This window comes from Daphnia pulex, chromosome 7 (genome assembly GCF_021134715.1).
Source record: "Daphnia pulex isolate KAP4 chromosome 7, ASM2113471v1".
Taxonomy (NCBI): Eukaryota; Metazoa; Arthropoda; class Branchiopoda; order Diplostraca; family Daphniidae; genus Daphnia; species Daphnia pulex.
The window spans coordinates 10,382,046-10,398,216 of record NC_060023.1 but is presented as its reverse complement, the minus strand read 5'-3'; the positions used below and the strand labels follow the sequence as shown (position 1 = coordinate 10,398,216).

General features: G+C 37.9%; 4 protein-coding genes and 1 long non-coding RNA gene across 6 annotated transcripts; 2 read left to right on the top strand and 3 right to left on the bottom strand.

Annotated features, from left to right (window-relative positions):
- Nucleotides 1-24: 24 nt before the first annotated feature.
- On the top strand, nucleotides 25-5,020 carry LOC124198362 (ATP-dependent DNA helicase Q5-like). Its single transcript, XM_046594193.1, has 13 exons — nucleotides 25-159; nucleotides 999-1,101; nucleotides 1,187-1,382; nucleotides 1,475-1,599; nucleotides 1,659-1,823; nucleotides 1,884-2,060; nucleotides 2,124-2,306; nucleotides 2,380-2,597; nucleotides 2,662-2,907; nucleotides 2,970-3,170; nucleotides 3,229-3,439; nucleotides 3,500-4,778; nucleotides 4,856-5,020. Exons 3-13 carry the CDS (start codon nucleotides 1,274-1,276, stop codon nucleotides 4,936-4,938), a joined length of 2,997 nt encoding a protein of 998 aa, XP_046450149.1. The 5' UTR covers nucleotides 25-159; nucleotides 999-1,101; nucleotides 1,187-1,273; the 3' UTR covers nucleotides 4,939-5,020.
- LOC124198367 (palmitoyltransferase ZDHHC15B-like) lies at nucleotides 4,936-7,583 on the bottom strand. Of its 2 annotated transcripts, XM_046594198.1 has the most exons (10): nucleotides 7,198-7,583; nucleotides 7,101-7,127; nucleotides 6,944-7,038; nucleotides 6,756-6,876; nucleotides 6,462-6,688; nucleotides 6,259-6,388; nucleotides 6,069-6,195; nucleotides 5,572-5,739; nucleotides 5,288-5,418; nucleotides 4,936-5,218 (listed from the first exon to the last, which is right to left on the bottom strand). In XM_046594198.1, the coding sequence occupies exons 1-10, from the start codon at nucleotides 7,325-7,327 to the stop codon at nucleotides 5,181-5,183; spliced, it is 1,194 nt and encodes a 397-aa protein (XP_046450154.1). In that variant the 5' UTR covers nucleotides 7,328-7,583; the 3' UTR covers nucleotides 4,936-5,180. The 2 variants fall into 2 exon arrangements, with proteins under 2 accessions (XP_046450154.1, XP_046450156.1); XM_046594200.1 differs by lacking the exon at nucleotides 5,572-5,739.
- A 31-nt stretch (nucleotides 7,584-7,614) lies between these two features.
- LOC124198365 (medium-chain acyl-CoA ligase ACSF2, mitochondrial-like) lies at nucleotides 7,615-10,536 on the bottom strand. Its single transcript, XM_046594196.1, has 12 exons — nucleotides 10,396-10,536; nucleotides 10,090-10,276; nucleotides 9,902-10,030; nucleotides 9,583-9,833; nucleotides 9,377-9,494; nucleotides 9,142-9,237; nucleotides 8,921-9,069; nucleotides 8,692-8,860; nucleotides 8,360-8,619; nucleotides 8,148-8,289; nucleotides 7,957-8,067; nucleotides 7,615-7,892 (listed from the first exon to the last, which is right to left on the bottom strand). The coding sequence occupies exons 1-12, from the start codon at nucleotides 10,503-10,505 to the stop codon at nucleotides 7,773-7,775; spliced, it is 1,842 nt and encodes a 613-aa protein (XP_046450152.1). The 5' UTR covers nucleotides 10,506-10,536; the 3' UTR covers nucleotides 7,615-7,772.
- On the top strand, nucleotides 7,978-16,147 carry LOC124198369. Its single transcript, XR_006876563.1, has 9 exons — nucleotides 7,978-8,092; nucleotides 11,424-11,546; nucleotides 14,629-14,748; nucleotides 14,822-15,002; nucleotides 15,086-15,244; nucleotides 15,324-15,385; nucleotides 15,443-15,628; nucleotides 15,756-16,042; nucleotides 16,100-16,147. It is a non-coding gene; the product is annotated as an uncharacterized LOC124198369 (long non-coding RNA).
- LOC124198363 (medium-chain acyl-CoA ligase ACSF2, mitochondrial-like) lies at nucleotides 11,088-13,985 on the bottom strand. Its single transcript, XM_046594194.1, has 12 exons — nucleotides 13,777-13,985; nucleotides 13,474-13,660; nucleotides 13,284-13,412; nucleotides 12,971-13,221; nucleotides 12,782-12,899; nucleotides 12,596-12,691; nucleotides 12,389-12,537; nucleotides 12,145-12,313; nucleotides 11,821-12,080; nucleotides 11,606-11,747; nucleotides 11,411-11,521; nucleotides 11,088-11,326 (listed from the first exon to the last, which is right to left on the bottom strand). The coding sequence occupies exons 1-12, from the start codon at nucleotides 13,896-13,898 to the stop codon at nucleotides 11,207-11,209; spliced, it is 1,854 nt and encodes a 617-aa protein (XP_046450150.1). The 5' UTR covers nucleotides 13,899-13,985; the 3' UTR covers nucleotides 11,088-11,206.
- Nucleotides 16,148-16,171: the final 24 nt, after the last annotated feature.

The following is a 16,171-nucleotide window of genomic DNA, read 5'->3' as shown; positions in this document are numbered from 1 at the left end:
GTATCCTCTGTCTGGAGAACGACTGCCGCCGCCGCCGACGAGCAACAAGACCAAGAAAAGAAATAAAGCTCCAAGCAAAACGCCAACACAGTACGAAAGGTATAAAGTCGGTTGATGGAGTGGAAGATATAAGAGCGTTCGCGAGTCGTGCTGCACGAGGTGAGTGACCACCTGCTTCTATTCTCTTCTTTTTCATCGTTCCGTGTAGGGGAAGAAGACGAAGGCAGACAGACTTTGGGAAAAAAAAGAAGGTTCTTCGAGCGAGACTGAAGGTGAAAAAGGGAATAAGACTCAGCGGGGCCTATACAAATGGAAACTAAACGAGCGCGCGGCGGGTCGCTCGTCATCTTTTATTTAAAGAAGACGTGGTTCAACAGCCTTAACAACCTTAATGTTGGCGAGTCTTTTTTTCATCTATCGATTCATTTCTTTTTTCGAATCGATTCTCTTTTGTACTCGAAATAGAGATTTTCTTGTGAGCAAGTTAAAATAGGATTTTCCCGGGTTGATGTCGGATACATATAAAAAAAGAACGAGGGACTTGGTCACGAAATGTCCTATTCAGTCTTTTCTTTGTTAGTTGCGTGCTCTGTAAAGGATACGGAACTCTCGGAATCTAATCATGCTAATTGGGGTTATTCATCGCTGGGACTTTGAATTTGTTTTATTAACGAAATCTTGTCGATAATAGTTGTTAAATCTTTTCTAAGGTTCGGCAACTAGTCTTCGATAGCACTCTCAAATGAAAGCTATTAAAATCTCGACATTTCGAAGTTGCCGAACCGAAAAGTTGCGTGAAAATTCCACTTGATGACGCAGTTATTTATTAATTCCTTTCATGTATAATTTTTATTCTGGATTAAAACTTGGGGCTGTGTATTAGCATTGATTTTGTATGTTTTCGAAAGAGACACTTGAACGTTTTTTAAATGTTCACAACTTCATACAAAGTAATTAAAAAGGCGGAAGCTTCCGCATAATTTTTTTTTTTCAAATAGCAGACGAAAATTCCCGCATTTAGGAAAGAACCAAACAGCATGGGCTTAACTACATGTTGGCCGACTTAGGATTTCCTCTTTCGGATCAATTTTAGAACTCTCGGTATGAAATCCTGTTGCCCACACACATCGTTGTGACGATTGACACTAAAAAATGTAAATTTTCTTGTTCATTTTTACCTCCCAAGTCTTCCCCCAAGACTCAAGAAAAAGATCAGGGACGACGTAAACAACGTTTCATATCTACCCTCTAAACCTGCCCAGTGCTTATAGTCATGGGGAGCGAAACGCTGGAAACCGTCCTTAAAACTCTTGAGGATAAATTTGGTCACACTGACTTTAAGAGTACCCTCCAAAAAGATGCTGTGTTAGCTGTAGTTCAAGGTAATCAGTCATTTTGACAGCTATCACGACTACACTAATCTTAACATTAAGCATATCGTACATGTTACTTTTCACTTTACATTTTCAATCAGGATCCGGTGATGTTTTTGTATCTATGCCAACTGGTTCAGGAAAATCTCTTTGCTACCAGCTACCTGCTGTGATAAAAGAGAGATGTGTTGCTATTGTAGTGTCACCCTTATTAGCTTTGATCACGGTAATTTACTTATTGAAGGTTATTAACAAATTTTGAACTAATTTAATGAATTTATTCAGGATCAAATAGAACATTTATTGAAAAGAAAAATTGTAGCTGAGACTATAAACTCCAAAATGCTAGTGGAAGACAAAAGAAGAGTTTGTAATGACCTAAAGACAAAGTGCCCAAATACTCAGTTGTTATATATTACACCTGAGCAGGCAGCAACAAGTACATTTCAGGTAACATTTAAATGTGTTTTTAATCCTGAAAAATTTTATTAATAGTTTTCCATGATATAGGAGATTTTGGCCCATTTACATAAGCATAAACAGATTTCATATTTTGTGGTTGATGAAGCACATTGTGTTAGTCAATGGGGCCATGATTTTAGACCTGACTATCTAAAATTAGGAAAACTTCGAGAAAAGTACATGGATATTCCTTGCATCGCGCTAACGGCTACTGCTACAGCGCAGGTAATGGAGTTAATTACATTGTATTAAAATTTTCTATTTAAAAATTCCCTTTTTTTTACGAAGGTTGAGAAAGACATTTACGAGCAGCTCTCTCTCAAATCCCCTGTAGCTCGTTTCAAGACCTCTTGTTTTCGGTCTAATTTGTTTTACGATATCGCTTTTCAAAATACGTCCGCCGACCCGGAAACGGATCTATCTCTTTACGCATCTGAATGGCTAGGGGACGATTGGGATACACAACCTTTGGTAAGCAACTTTAATGACCTGGCATTTTATAATTAAAAATGATTAATATTAATTGTCATTCCATCAACCGAAGAAAACTCGACCTTGCGGTATCATTTACTGTCGAACACGTGAATCCACAGGAACCCTGGCTGAGATTCTTAGTAAAAAGGGCATTCCTACTAAAGCTTATCACGCCGGCCTAAAAGACAGGGAGCGTGCAGAAGTTCAAGATGAATGGATGACGGGAAAGATTCCCGTGATTACAGCTACAATAAGCTTCGGTATGGGAGTTGATAAAGCGTCAGTAAGGTATAACAAATCAAATTCGGTTTTTTACTTCCTCCACGTATTTTATCTGTTGAAATTCTCTTAGATTTGTAGCGCATTGGTGTATGCCACAAAGTGTTGCTGGGTATTACCAAGAGTCTGGGCGAGCAGGTCGTGATGGACAACCTTCTGGTTGTCGAATCTTTTATTCCCGAAAAGAACGCAATGCAGTAGAATTCCTTTTAAAACAGGATGTGAGCAAAAAGACCAAAAAAGGAGCGAAATATGAGAAACAAGCAAAGCAAATGATGAAGAGCTACGAAGCCATGGTTCGTTATTGTGAAATACCCCAGTAAGAATCAAACACTTCCTTGTCAATAAAATGTCTCTTAAATAATCATATTTCCTTTTAAGGTGTCGTCACGCGATCTTCTCATCATACTTCGGTGATAGTCCACCCGACTGTCAGAAAAAATGTGACTTTTGTTTAGATCCGAAAGCTACTGAAGATAAAACACAAGCCTACTTTTCCTCCGATGTTGGGAAAGTGCCCTCGCTTAACTTGTTTGATGACGACAGTGATTTGTACGGTGGTGGACGTCGTGGACAAGAAAAGTAACTTATTGATATTTTCCCTCGGAAACGAGAAAGTAAATATTATTCCTTCTACTAGGGAAGCGGATTACTATCGTAAAAGTAAAGAAGAAGGCGGTCCAAAGAAAGATAAGAATTCTTTACTCTCGAAACAGTTTTCACTTCGACGGGGAAGCGGCGGTAGTGATGAAACGCCCACAATAACGCCAGAAGAACTTGAAGCTATTCGGAAATCACGGTTAACAGCAGCTGAATCTACCTCAGTCAAAATAGCGGGTTTGAAGATTACTGTGAGTAGGACATTTTATATTTCGTATTGCAACATTTTAACACGTTAATGATCTTTTCAGAGTCGTGAGAGCTATTTCAAGCTGCTTCAAGAGGCATTATGGAAAAACTACACTCAAGCCCGTAAAGTTGAACCTGATCTACCAAATCTGAGCGAGGAAGACATTTTGCTTCGTGCACGGGATATCGAATACGGAGTCTTCTCCGCCACCACCGTCATAACGATTTACCGACGTAAAATGGCACTTCTGACCAGCGAAATTAAAAAGAGCACGGACAAGTTCAACCTTTATGAGCATGTGATTGACACGGGCAATTCAGCATTTTCTGGAATCTCCTCCGACCTCGAAACAGAAAATCCCAAATCTGGTTTTGTCAAAGCCTCTGATATGGTATTTGCAATCCCAGCTACTACAGAAGAAAAACCAGCGAAGGAAGATGAAGACCCCCCTATTCAAGCTCCTGCTTCCCCTGTGGGATCTAGTTTATTTGGGAAGAAGAGGGTTTCTAGACTTGTAGTCAGCGAAAATGGCATGGTTGCGTCATCATCACTGTTGTCTACTCCTCCCAAACCTGCTAGCGCCGATTCAGATCTGATTGCTAGAGCCAAAGAAGTGGAAGCACGGTTGTCTACTCAACTAAGTTTTATGAGCAAGTCTTCAGGTGCGGATTTAACTGCCAAATCAACCAATTCAGCGAGTGATTCTGATCGTTCGAGTAAAGCAAGGAATGGATCTAGTAAAGAATCGTCGAAGGCGTCTTCAAAACCAACTTCTTACAGGTCTTCCAAGCGATCGCTTGAACATCAGCCTAGTTTGGATCGCTTTTTAATCTCTAAAAAGCAACGACTGGAACCGCAAGAGGACAATTGTCAGTCGGACACGAAACCAGCAGTTGCAGAAACCGAAAAACCGACAAGTGACTCGACCAGTGAAACCTTGAAGAAGGAGAAACATCAAGCTGAAAAACCCATCAAACTCGAGTCTACACCGTCTAAAACGGAAAAGTCTAAAAGCAGTAGTAGAAGTGGTCGGTCCGATGAAAAAGTGAAGCCATCTCCAAAGGAAGGACAAAAGATGAATTCTTCGCTCAAAACTCCAGTTAAAAAAGCAGATAAGTCAAAAAGTAGCAGCAGCAGCAGTTCTGGGGAAAAGACGAAGAGTGCATCGCTAGACAAGTCAAAATCATCTCCAGACAAGAGCAAGCAAGACATAGCCAACTTGGTAATTCGGTGCCTTATGCCCTATTATAGCGAAAAGAAAATCAGCTCACGCGATTTATTCAAAGCATTGGCTCGACACTTATCGCATGTTGTACGCAGTTTGACACCTCCTTTGACAGGTACCATAACCGTTATTTAATTTGCTTTGAACGTTATTTACTTCATTGTTCTTATCTGTTGAATGTTTCATTAACAGGGGAAGTGGACGTGAAAGAATTTATTGAAACGTTCTTCCAACAGAGGGGCGGGAAGATCAATTCAGAAGAGGATTTTAAGTAATACCTTGATTGAGTTGTAATATTTATCTACATCACACACATACACACAAATAAAATAAACAAAAAAACAGGATCGGAATTAATGACAACTGAAATTGCACGTGTGAATGCGACCATGCATCGAACGTCGGACAGAAAGGTGCCTTAATTAATTTCCCCCAGTCAAAACACATAATAAAGCTCGTGTATGAAGAGAGAAACCAACGATGGCGAACGGAAAAGATTTTGGTAAATACTCGGCTTTCAAACCGTCTGGACTAAAGGATCCAAGTTCACTACATCTGAAAAAGAAAAAAAAGAACTGTTAATAGAAGGCTAACTAAACCATTGAATAGTTTTTAAAAATATACGATAGGGATTAGTCTCGAGGCGTGTGTTTTCAACGCCACCCTCTTCCATCCAGCGCTGGCTTCTAGCACCCAGTAGTGAATCTTCATCTTCGTCCATGTGTCGTTGTGGAAAGGTAACTCCATCGCCCATACTGTAAAACAAATATAGAATAGACAAATTGATAAATCAAGAAATAAGGTACAATCTGCGAGTCCGGCGTAATTCAACTTAACCAAAGAAAAGCAAGAAAAGAATCGGACCAACTATCACGAAAACAAAAAAAAATTTGAATCAATAAGCGTACTTCAAAGCCGTCTCCGTCGTGTGCTGAGGATCAGGATTGTGAGAAGACAAGGTGTTAGCGGTAGCAAGAGGAGAGGTAGTTTCCATAGAACTGTAGATTGTGGTGGGCGTGGAAGCTACTACAGGAGTGGCCAGGTGACAACTTTTATAAATAATGCCGTCGCCCAAACTAAAAACGAAAAAAAAAAAGTGAAATAAAAGAAAAGGGAATAGTTGCCAAAATAAAAACAAAACAAAACATTGAGCACACGAAACGACAATTGCATCGATCGCGAGAAAATGAAGACTAATATACTGAGCCCGGAGAAAAACATGACGATCACTCCATTTCTTTTCTGGACGGAAACATATAAAGATTCTTCCCACTTTCACAACGCGAATAGCAAAAGAAAATTGGACGTGTAACAATAAGAACAACAAAAAGCAAAGTCTTCCCGGGAAAGCAGATTTTTCGTACGTCTAAAGCCAAGCAAATTAAAATAAGAAGATTAGACTTGCCTTGTAAAGACTGGAAGTAGCCAATGGGATTTCCGGTCGCCAAACACTTCTACAAAATTGTTATATTTTCCAAGGTTAAAACCGTCCTTGTCAGGGCCACTGCGGAAGATTGGTGCACGGAAAGCCTCTGCGAAATTTTTCATCAATCAACTGATCTAAAACATTTGTTTAAAAAAAGGGGAAAACGTACCAAGTGTCGATCGATTGTGCAGCACAAGATAAATATGGTAACCCCATAGGGAAACGAGAGAAATGGAAAACATTATCGATACGAAAAAGAGAAAAAGAACGTGGAATCTACCGGTGCCCGGAATTTCATTCTAGTAAAAGATAAATAAAAAATAGTAATTAACATTTGACATACTTTCGTTCATGAAAGACGGTATGCATTACCGGTACTTTCCAGAATTGGATAAAGTAGGGCAGTGACGTAAATGCAACGAAAATACAATAGATGAACGCATAGCCCAGGAAAAGGATGAAGAATTTGTAATTTTTGAATCCGACACAGTTGTTAACCCATGGGCAATGGTGATCCATTTTTGTAACACATACACCACAGACACTGCAATGATGGCACCGATCAGGTTTGATATGGACACATTTCTCACAGTACCTTGCTGAAAATTTTTAAAGGAATAATAAGTTAATTTAGAGAATATAAGCAAAATAATTAAGGAACCTTACGCCCAATTGGTGTTCTGGTGAGTGCAGGTAAATTTCTTGCAATTTGTTCAAGGATTTGTTGGTGTGCTTCCAAGCCTTCTGCTTGCTCAAACCTTTCTAAATCTGCAGCTGACAATCTAAACTGTTTTGTTATAACACATTGGATTATTATATGTTAAAATTGGATGTGTAGCTTATCTATAGTTTACCTGTTTTGGAACAGTCCCCACTGGGGTAAATATGGTTTGCCAATATGACCAACTGAGCATCACCAATAATACATGGTATATCACAAGGTAAAATACTACAAGAAGAAAACGAGATTGTAGTCTACAGAATACTATGTCTAGTTTTTGCAAAAATTACCTTGTTGAACAATTGTTGTAGCAAAATCTTGATAGTGGTAAAAAAATATATGTTATTCAGTAGATCACTTAACGAGTTTGATACACAAATTACTTACTGAAGCAAAGTTGTACGACATACGCGTAATAACTCCATACTATGACAGTGACGATAAAAACAACCGGAATCCATTTTAAGGCATTACCACATGCCACGCAACTATTGATGAACCTATTTACTCCAGCCATTACTTACGAAGTCGAATAATGATAGAAACGATTTCACGTAAAATATGTGATGGGGATGGCCACATTGATATTTAATTTTCCCAGTTAAACAACACAAACAACCACAATTTGACCAATTTGACACTTCATTTTTTTTTACCACTCCTCTTCTCGTAAAAGCCGAATAGATAGGAACAAGGTTGCCAAATAGGCAAATACCAATTCCATTCAAAAATTTTTTGTCTGCTAACAACATTTGAATCATGTGCATCGTGTCTGGGCTCATGTGCTGAATTTTCGTTCATGTTGACTTATCTTTCATGTATTTGCATAGTTCAATTAGTAGAGGTTGAAAATTAAAGATGAGACTATATAGAGATTTGTCAGAAATTGGTTCCCACTGTGGTAATAATCATATAAATTTTTCATTTATCTTTGTAATTTCTGTTCTTCAGAAGGAATGTTACTAAAGCCCCAATTCTTGGATGGATATGTTTCTTATCTCAAATTTCTTTACTTTCCCTGTCACAGTTAGAGGAAATTTGTCCTTAAACATCCAATATTTGGGAACTTTAAAATAGGCCATCTGTTTTCAAGAATTTTCATCGTAAAAATTGTGCATTAATTATTTGCTGTAATAAAACTGTTACCTTTTCTAAACAGAATCTCTTCAATTCAAGAGAATCCAAATTAGTTTGAGGCTTGCAGCGAATCCAGGCACAAATTTCTTCACCTAGTCTTTCATCGGGAACCCCAACCACCTTGATCCACACCACACAATCAAAAGTAAGAATTTTTCATTCGTATCATAAAGGAATAGGATAAGTACATTGTCATTTACTTGCGCCTCTTGCACGGAAGGATGTGCATGCAAAATCTCTTCTATTTCACGGGGATATACGTTTTCTCCCCCTCGGATAATCATATCTTTAATCCTCCCAACAATTTTGCCGTACCCATCTTCGTTTAAGACACCTAAATCACTGATGATGCCCAAACAGAACTCTTGTTGAAAAAATACGACTGATCGTAGTCACAAATCGAAAAACTCACCCGGATCGAATCCACCCATCCTCGCTGATGATTTCTCTCGTTTTATCCGGTTGATTCCAATAGCCTAACATAGTATTGTAGCCTCTTGTGCAGATTTCTCCTGGGGTGTTGACAGGGACAATTGCGTTTGTTTGTGGGTCAACGATTTTAACCTCGACGTGCTCGCAGGGATAACCGACTGTAGAACAGCGCAAATCAAAGCTATCGCTGGGTAGTGTCATAAATGTAGTTGGGCTGCATTCGGTCATTCCGTATAAAATCTTAAAAGAAACAGAGACATTTCAAAGATGTTTACAAAAATGTTATATGATAGGCTCGTCACGATAACCTACCGCAAAATCTTTCATGTTCAAGTCGTTAACGGTTCCTTTGGCTATTTCTTCTGGACATGGTGCCCCAGCCATAATACCTGTCGATAGGCTTTTCAGGTCGTATTGCTTAAGATCAGGCAGGTTAAGAATGTCAACGTACATGGTCGGAGTCCCGTACAAAGCTGTACATCTTTTTGGAACGAAAATATTGGTTTAGTCAAATCTCGTGTCAAATTTTATTCACACCAACCTTTCGTGATGAACAGCTTTGACGGCTTCTCGTGCACTGAAGACGGGACTCGGGAAAATGCACGTAGCTCCATGTGAAGCCGCTGTCAATACCCCAACAACACATCCTGCGCAATGGTACAGTGGTACCGGAACACAAATTTTATGTGCCTAGTAAGGAACGTGGTAATTTAAGAGGACTTTAAAAAAAATGTTGAGGAAATCTATTTAAATGATGCAGACCATTTTGTCGTAGTTCAGTCGCAGTCCGACAAGATACGCGTTATTGACAATATTTTTGTGGGAAAGTGTTGCACCTTTTGGGTTTCCTGTCGTTCCCTTAAAATCAAAAAGTTAATTTGTAAGATAAAGTAATCATTAATATACTAAGATAAGCAAATAATCAATTTAAGCTATAACAAATTATCAATTATAATTAACTGACAAGTACTTCGCTAACAAAATTTATAGGATTTACCGAAGTGAACTGAATATTAGCCGGTTCATCAATCTCGATCTCTCGTTGGAGATTATGAATTTCAGCAACTAAGTCTGAAGTGGCCAATTCCATCAAATCCTGCCAACGTAGAGCTCCACTTTAAACAAATCGATAACAATCCCATTAACAGATAAATTCATGTTATTATTAGTATTAGATTTATATTTTAATGATTTAAAATTTACTTGTTTTGATGTTCATCGGACATAACAATCACTCGTTCTAGCGTTGGTATCAGAGAGCTAGAAACTATAAGTTTTTTAGTGTCCTCAAGTTGATTTGTGTTTCGATTATGGTCCAATTGAGGTACCAGTTGGCTTAAAATGTCCATGAGATTTGTGTTACGGAAATGTTTAGCCACGACCAAAGCCTTAACACCAACTTTTTCTAATGCATAGCGCAGTTCTTCAGTTTGATATGCCGGATTAATATTTACCTATGAAAATCTCTAGCAAGTTATTTTAACTCTTTAAAAAAAGAAAAGCGTGTGTAGTTACAACTTACAAGTATTGATCCTATTCTTGCCGCCGCCCATTGTGTCAAAATCCATTCGTAAGAATTAGGACCCCAAATGCCGATCCTATCGCCGCGCTTCAAACCCAATGAGCGTAACCCAGCAGCAGCTTTATCCGCCTGTATAGATGGATTGATTTTGATTCTTTTCTCTTTTTTATGCCTTTTTGTTATCATACATCAACCAACACTTGATGAAAAGTTTTTCTGATATCTTGATGGATAAAAACGGCTGCTGTCCGGTCTCCAAATCTGTCCGCAGCTTGTTGTAGTAGCTGTCCCAAGGTTAGCTTTATCAGTGGGATATCGCGGGGCCCACTCAAATAACTAGTTTTCAGTTTTCCCTGTTGCTGAGGTCCAGATGTCCTTGGAGTAACGTACAAAGTCAATACCAAATATTTGCTCCATTCCCACGGATGTTGAAACAGTTGCGCAAAAAGCAACGAAATTTGCTAAAATAAAAAAATAAAATATGTCCCACAAACCTTTCAACTGTTGAGATGGATCTGCTCTGGATTCGTAATGTTATCGAGTATTCTACATTCCTGAACGAGAGAAATCCAAGGCTATTTCGTAGACAACACGTGAACACCATGTTTCAGCCAGACTGCGTTGACTGCGACTAGTTGTGTCTCTAGTGTTTACAAACACTGCTTTTTTCAGGCTCTACAAAGTTTGGTTTAGCAACCTTGGATTTCTCTTTTTAGACTATTAAAGATGAATTATGTATAGTTGCTTAACCCCATGCCGTTAACGAATTTTTTTTCCCTCTTTGCCGTGAAACGTTATATTGTTCCAAATGTTTGAGTTTGAACATATCTGTTTAATTTCTTTTAAGCTATTTTAAAACATTTTTTAGTAGATTGCATTATACGGCATGCGTAAAATGAAATATAAATGATATAGGATTAGATTAGTTTAACTTTATGATATCTTTAGTCTTATATATTAAAAATTGAGATTTCCGTGCATATTTTACTAGATTAACTAAAAATCTCGCGAATCTACATCTAGCATGGTTCGTTGTTAGACAAATAATTTTTTTTGCGTTGAGGCGGTTATGGTTTATTTTGTTATAGAGTCTTTACTAATGTTGCATTGCTAAAACAAACAGCGATTTTAAGACACTTGCTTGTTTTGGACAATAGAAGATGAAATATTCCAAGATTGATTTGAATTTTGCTTTGCAACCGACTTTTATTTGCACGCGGGGGGATTGATTGTATTTTAAGGACAAATAACAGATATAGACAGATAACAGACATTCAGTCAATTCCCCCTGTTGATTGAAAATATCTAAAGCCCCAGTTCTTTTACAGAAATGTCTCTCATGACGAATTTTTTTACTTTACCAGTCACAGTTAATGGAAAGTGTTCCTTAAAAATCCAATATTTGGGAACTTTAAAATAGGCCATCTGTTTTCAAGAGTTTTAATAGTTAAATAGTTTTAATAGTTAAATATGAGCTTTATTCTATTTTTGTTTCTAATAAAATTTTACCTTTTCTAAACAGAATCTCTTCAATTCAAGAGAATCCAAATTAGTTTGAGGCTTGCAGCGAATCCAGGCACAAATTTCTTCACCTAGTCTTTCATCGGGAACCCCAACCACCTTGATCCACACCACACAATCAAAAGTATGAATTTTTCATTAGTTTATATCATAAAGGAATAGGATAAGTACATTGTCATTTACTTGTGCCTCTTGCACGGAAGGATGTGTATGCAAAATCTCTTCTATTTCACGGGGATATACGTTTTCTCCCCCTCGGATAATCATATCTTTAATCCTCCCAACAATTTTGCCGTACCCATCTTCGTTTAAGACACCTAAATCACTGATGATGCCCAAACAGAAGTTTCGCGTTGAAAACTAAAAATTAAATCTTAGTCACAAATTGAAAAACTCACCCGGATCGAATCCACCCATCCTCGCTGATGATTTCTCTCGTTTTATCCGGTTGATTCCAATAGCCTAACATAGTATTGTAGCCTCTTGTGCAGATTTCTCCTGGGGTGTTGACAGGGAGAATATCGTTTGTTTGTGGGTCAACGATTTTAACCTCGACGTGTTCGCCCGGATATCCGATTGTAGAACAGCGCTGGTCAAAGCTGTCGTTGGGTAGTGTCATGAATGTAGCTGGGCTGCACTCGGTCATTCCGTACAAAATCTTAAAAGAAGCAAAGAAATTTTAATGATGTTTACTAAATTGCTGGCTTGTCACGAGAACCTACCGCAAAGTCTTTCATGTTCAAGTCCTTAATAGTTCCTTTGGCTATTTCTTCTGGACATGGTGCCCCAGCCATAATACCTGTCGATAGGCTTTTCAGGTTGTATTGCTTCAGATCAGGCAGGTTAAGAATGTCGACAAACATGGTCGGAGTCCCGTACAAAGATGTACACCTTTTGGGAGTTTAAAAATATGTGTTTAACTGAATTTTTGTCGTTCATGTTTGATTGGTTTGAAACTTTAGCAACCTTTCATGGTGAATTGCTTTAACTGCTTCTCGAGCACTAAAAACCGGACTTGGAAATACACAAGTTGCTCCAAATGAAGCAGCAGCCAATACGGCGAGGCCGCATCCAAAACAGTGATACAGTGGAACAGGGACACAAATTTTATGTTCCTTATCAAGAACGCCAAAAATGAAATAATATAGTTAATAGCTCATTTGATTGATATACTTTCTGATGATATCCAACTCTTAGTCCAACATTATAAGAGTTGTTGACAATATTGTTATGGGATAAAGTTGCACCTTTTGGACTCCCAGTTGTCCCCTTGTAAAGGAAAAAAAACTGATTAGATTATTAGGAAACAACAGATTTTCTTAGCGACAGTAGAAAAAACAAAACAATAATAAAAATTACCGAAGTAAATTGAATATTAGCCGCGTCGTCAATCTGGATACCTCGTTGGAGATTATGAATTTCAGCGATTAAAGCTGATGAAGCTAATTCCATCAAATCCTGCCAGCGCAGAACCCCACTGTAGCCAAATTATGTACGCTTTGATATGTTATCAAAATAGTGTTTTGCCAACAAATTTATTAAAATTACTTGTTTTGTGGTTCCTCTGCCATTACTATCACTCTTTCTAGTGTTGGTATCAGGGAACAAGAAACGAGAAGTTTTTGGGTGTCCACAAGTTGATTTGTGTTTCGATTAGGGTCCAATTGAGGAACCAGTTGACTTAAAATGTCCATGAGATTCGTGTTGCGGAAATGTTTAGCCACGACCAAAGCCTTAACACCAACTTTTTCTAGTACATAGCGCAGTTCTTCAGCTTGATATGCCGGATTAATATTTACCTATGAAAATCTCTAGCAAGTTATGTTAACTCGTTTAAGAAAAGAAAAGCGTGTGTAGTTACAAGTATTGATCCTATTCTTGCCGCCGCCCATTGTGTCAAAATCCATTCGTAAGAATTCGGACCCCAAATACCGATCCTATCGCCACGTTTCAAACCTAATGAGCGCAACCCAGCAGCAGCTTTATCCGCCTGTATAGATGGATTGATTTTGATTCTTTTCTCTTTTTTCATGCCTTTTTGTTATCCATACATCAACCAACACTTGATGAAACGTCTTTCTGATATCTTGATGGATAAAAACGGCTGCTGTCCGGTCTCCAAATCTGTCCGCAGCTTGTTGTAGTAGCTGTCCCAAGGTTAGCTTTATCAGTGGGATATCGCGGGGCCCACTCAAATAACTAGTTTTCAGTTTTGCCTGTTGCTGAAGTCCAAATTTCCTGGAGCAAAGTACAAATTTATTTTTTGCTCAACAAACAATCCTCTAAAACTGTGAAGTTTGAACAATTTTGTATAAAAAGTAAATATCTTTAAAATTTAAAAAAAATTGAAAAACCTCTGAAATGTAGAGATACCCTTAGTGTTGTTATTATCCCGTGTGAAACGCAAGATATTCAGAATAGATGCTTTCCTGAATGGTAGAAATCCATTGTTTTTTCTCAGATAACACGAGAACATGACGTCCTACACAGACTGCGTAGCAGCAACTAGTTAGTGGGAAATAAATATTTACCCTCACGTTCGCTTTGCCCCTCCTCCCATAGTAATATTTTATCAAAAGCTTTATACAGCATTTTTAGGGCTGTATCTAGCGCTGCATCAGAAGCTATCTGTAACTTGACCCATATGGTTGGCAAGTTTTTATTTGTTTACTCGGTTAAAAATGCTTTTGGATCGGAATTGAATTTTTCTTTTTTTTACTTCGTACGTCTTTGTCCATCGGAATCCGTTTCTACTTTCTGTTACTCTTTAACAGTAGTGGCTTTAAATAGCGCCGTAGCCGTATAGATAAACCAAAAATATTATCAACAACGTTAGCTGAAAGATTCGTTGGTAGAATATTCTCTCCGTATTGCGCATTTAAAAAAATTATTCTTGGAGTCATTGAACAATACTATCAAGCTTATTGCAGATATTGCCTTGAGCTTTAAAACAGGATTCATAAATTTTATTTTTCTAATTTGACCACACAACACTACTGCCGATTTGTCATATTTTGCTGCCTAAATTCGACAATAATTTTTTAACCTAACAGTGACATGCTTTAGTAAGATGCTTTATGTTTGGTCTGCTAAAAACCACCGCCCTTGTCAAACTTATTTTCTTAGTTTTAGTGCCTTGCGGATTCTATATCAATACGAAAATGCTTCAAAAAATTGATTTGATTTTTTTCCTTCTTTCTGAATAGGGTTTACTGCTTCCGGATTGTGTTTTCATATGGTTTCCTTTATCACTGAGTTGAAGACCGCCAAAAAAAATGGTAAAGAACTTCCAACGCTAAAATCACACAGACCAAACTCCATCTGATGTGAATATTCTATTAAACTATCAAGCAATCTATTGGTGTTGAATTAAATTTTTTGTTCGTTGGCTCGTATTAGGACCGATTATTTGTAGCGAATCCTCAAGTTCAAGACCAATAAATCTCGCGAACGTCACTCGATTGCACTGGGCATGGGAACCGGGATCCCATAAAGATCTTTCATTCGTTTCTTGCAAATGGTATACCAAATGCTAGTTAATGAATTAATGAAAGTAGTTCCATGGCACATGTACTTAAAGGTAAAGACGTTTAATTTTTCCTCTTAAAGTCAACTATAAAGGAAAATATGTTAAAACAATTCCATGTTAAATTTAAATTACAGCCAGTACGTCTTATCAGTCGTAATTCGTTATCATGGAGGATCGTTAGACTGGTGTGTCATGTCAAGCAGCCCCATCAATTGGAAAAGCTGCTTGCATGACAAAATTTAACAAGGTCCTTTGTCAAGAGCAATACAATTTAGAGGCAATCATGCGTAAAGGTGCATACAATTAATAAACCACATATTTTGCCATGATTAAAGAATATAATTCCACAAATGTTATTTTGTCTTTTCATAGAGGTTTTGAAACAGTGGCCACTTTTTGTTCGAGTTTTTTCTCGTCACTCACACGTACTCGAGGTAAGTTTACGGTTGCCTCTTGTGACGATTTTAGATTCATTACATTAATTTTGATAGAAGTCCTTGAACATCGGTATGTTCAGTGTGATCCTACAATTGGCGTCGAAACGGATAATATTCCCAACATCTAATCCAGACATGGTAGTTGTTATTTATTTGCCATGATCCTGACCACCGAAAAGACGCCGCCGCTGCTCAAGAAAGAGGAAGTCAGTGTTGAGTCCACAAATCGCACTTGCTTTGGTAGATATTGAAACGCGTTTAGAACATCTATGAATGCACATTCTCATTGGATCTACTCATTGGGAAATCCTCTTTAAAACTGTCTGTTTTTTTTTTTTTTTTGTTTTTTTTTTTTTTTTTTGTACAGACAGCTTCCAATCGTTAAACGTGTCTCCATTGGGAAGAAACCACGATCACGGTACCTACCTTACCCCCGGTTTTCGCCTTTTTCTCTTTTTTCTTTCTATTCTTCTCTTTGTTGAAAAAAGAGGTAAAGGAAGAGAGAATGGATAATCTGTATATTTGAATAAAATAATCAACCGGTATCATTTCCTATGAATTTGGTTGAAGGTCACGAGAAACATTACGTTAAACTGGCATGCGGTGGTGTAGAGGTTGGGTGAGAATTACACGTGTTTCATCATTATCAAGCAGGTACCATAGCCGCAAGGGTAAGCTATTTGGTGTTCATTTTGATATTGGTTTTTGTAGACCCATCCCCAGCAACGTCTACCTAAAGAAGGAAAGGCCAGTTTGCATTTCAATCGAAGGTCATGGAGATCA

What these genes read in the sequence shown, in the direction of transcription:
- LOC124198363 (XM_046594194.1), bottom strand. Translation starts at nt 13,898, where the DNA reads ATGTTCTCGTGTTATCTGAGAAAAAACAATGGATTTCTACCATTCAGG. An exon ending in CAAGAATAGGATCAATACTT is followed by an intron (nt 13,222 to 13,283) that starts GTAACTACACAC and finishes AGATTTTCATAG; the next exon opens with GTAAATATTAATCCGGCATA. An exon ending in GATGGGTGGATTCGATCCGG is followed by an intron (nt 11,748 to 11,820) that starts GTGAGTTTTTCA and finishes GGGCATCATCAG; the next exon opens with TGATTTAGGTGTCTTAAACG.
- LOC124198367 (XM_046594198.1), bottom strand. Translation starts at nt 7,327, where the DNA reads ATGGCTGGAGTAAATAGGTTCATCAATAGTTGCGTGGCATGTGGTAAT. An exon ending in TACAACAATTGTTCAACAAG is followed by an intron (nt 7,039 to 7,100) that starts GTAATTTTTGCA and finishes TTCTTCTTGTAG; the next exon opens with TATTTTACCTTGTGATATAC. An exon ending in CTACTTCCAGTCTTTACAAG is followed by an intron (nt 5,740 to 6,068) that starts GCAAGTCTAATC and finishes TTTCGTTTTTAG; the next exon opens with TTTGGGCGACGGCATTATTT.
- LOC124198362 (XM_046594193.1), top strand. Translation starts at nt 1,274, where the DNA reads ATGGGGAGCGAAACGCTGGAAACCGTCCTTAAAACTCTTGAGGATAAA. An exon ending in GGACGTCGTGGACAAGAAAA is followed by an intron (nt 3,171 to 3,228) that starts GTAACTTATTGA and finishes TCCTTCTACTAG; the next exon opens with GGAAGCGGATTACTATCGTA. An exon ending in TTTGACACCTCCTTTGACAG is followed by an intron (nt 4,779 to 4,855) that starts GTACCATAACCG and finishes TTTCATTAACAG; the next exon opens with GGGAAGTGGACGTGAAAGAA.
- LOC124198365 (XM_046594196.1), bottom strand. Translation starts at nt 10,505, where the DNA reads ATGGTGTTCACGTGTTGTCTACGAAATAGCCTTGGATTTCTCTCGTTC. An exon ending in CAAGAATAGGATCAATACTT is followed by an intron (nt 9,834 to 9,901) that starts GTAAGTTGTAAC and finishes AGATTTTCATAG; the next exon opens with GTAAATATTAATCCGGCATA. An exon ending in GACTGAACTACGACAAAATG is followed by an intron (nt 9,070 to 9,141) that starts GTCTGCATCATT and finishes GTTCCTTACTAG; the next exon opens with GCACATAAAATTTGTGTTCC.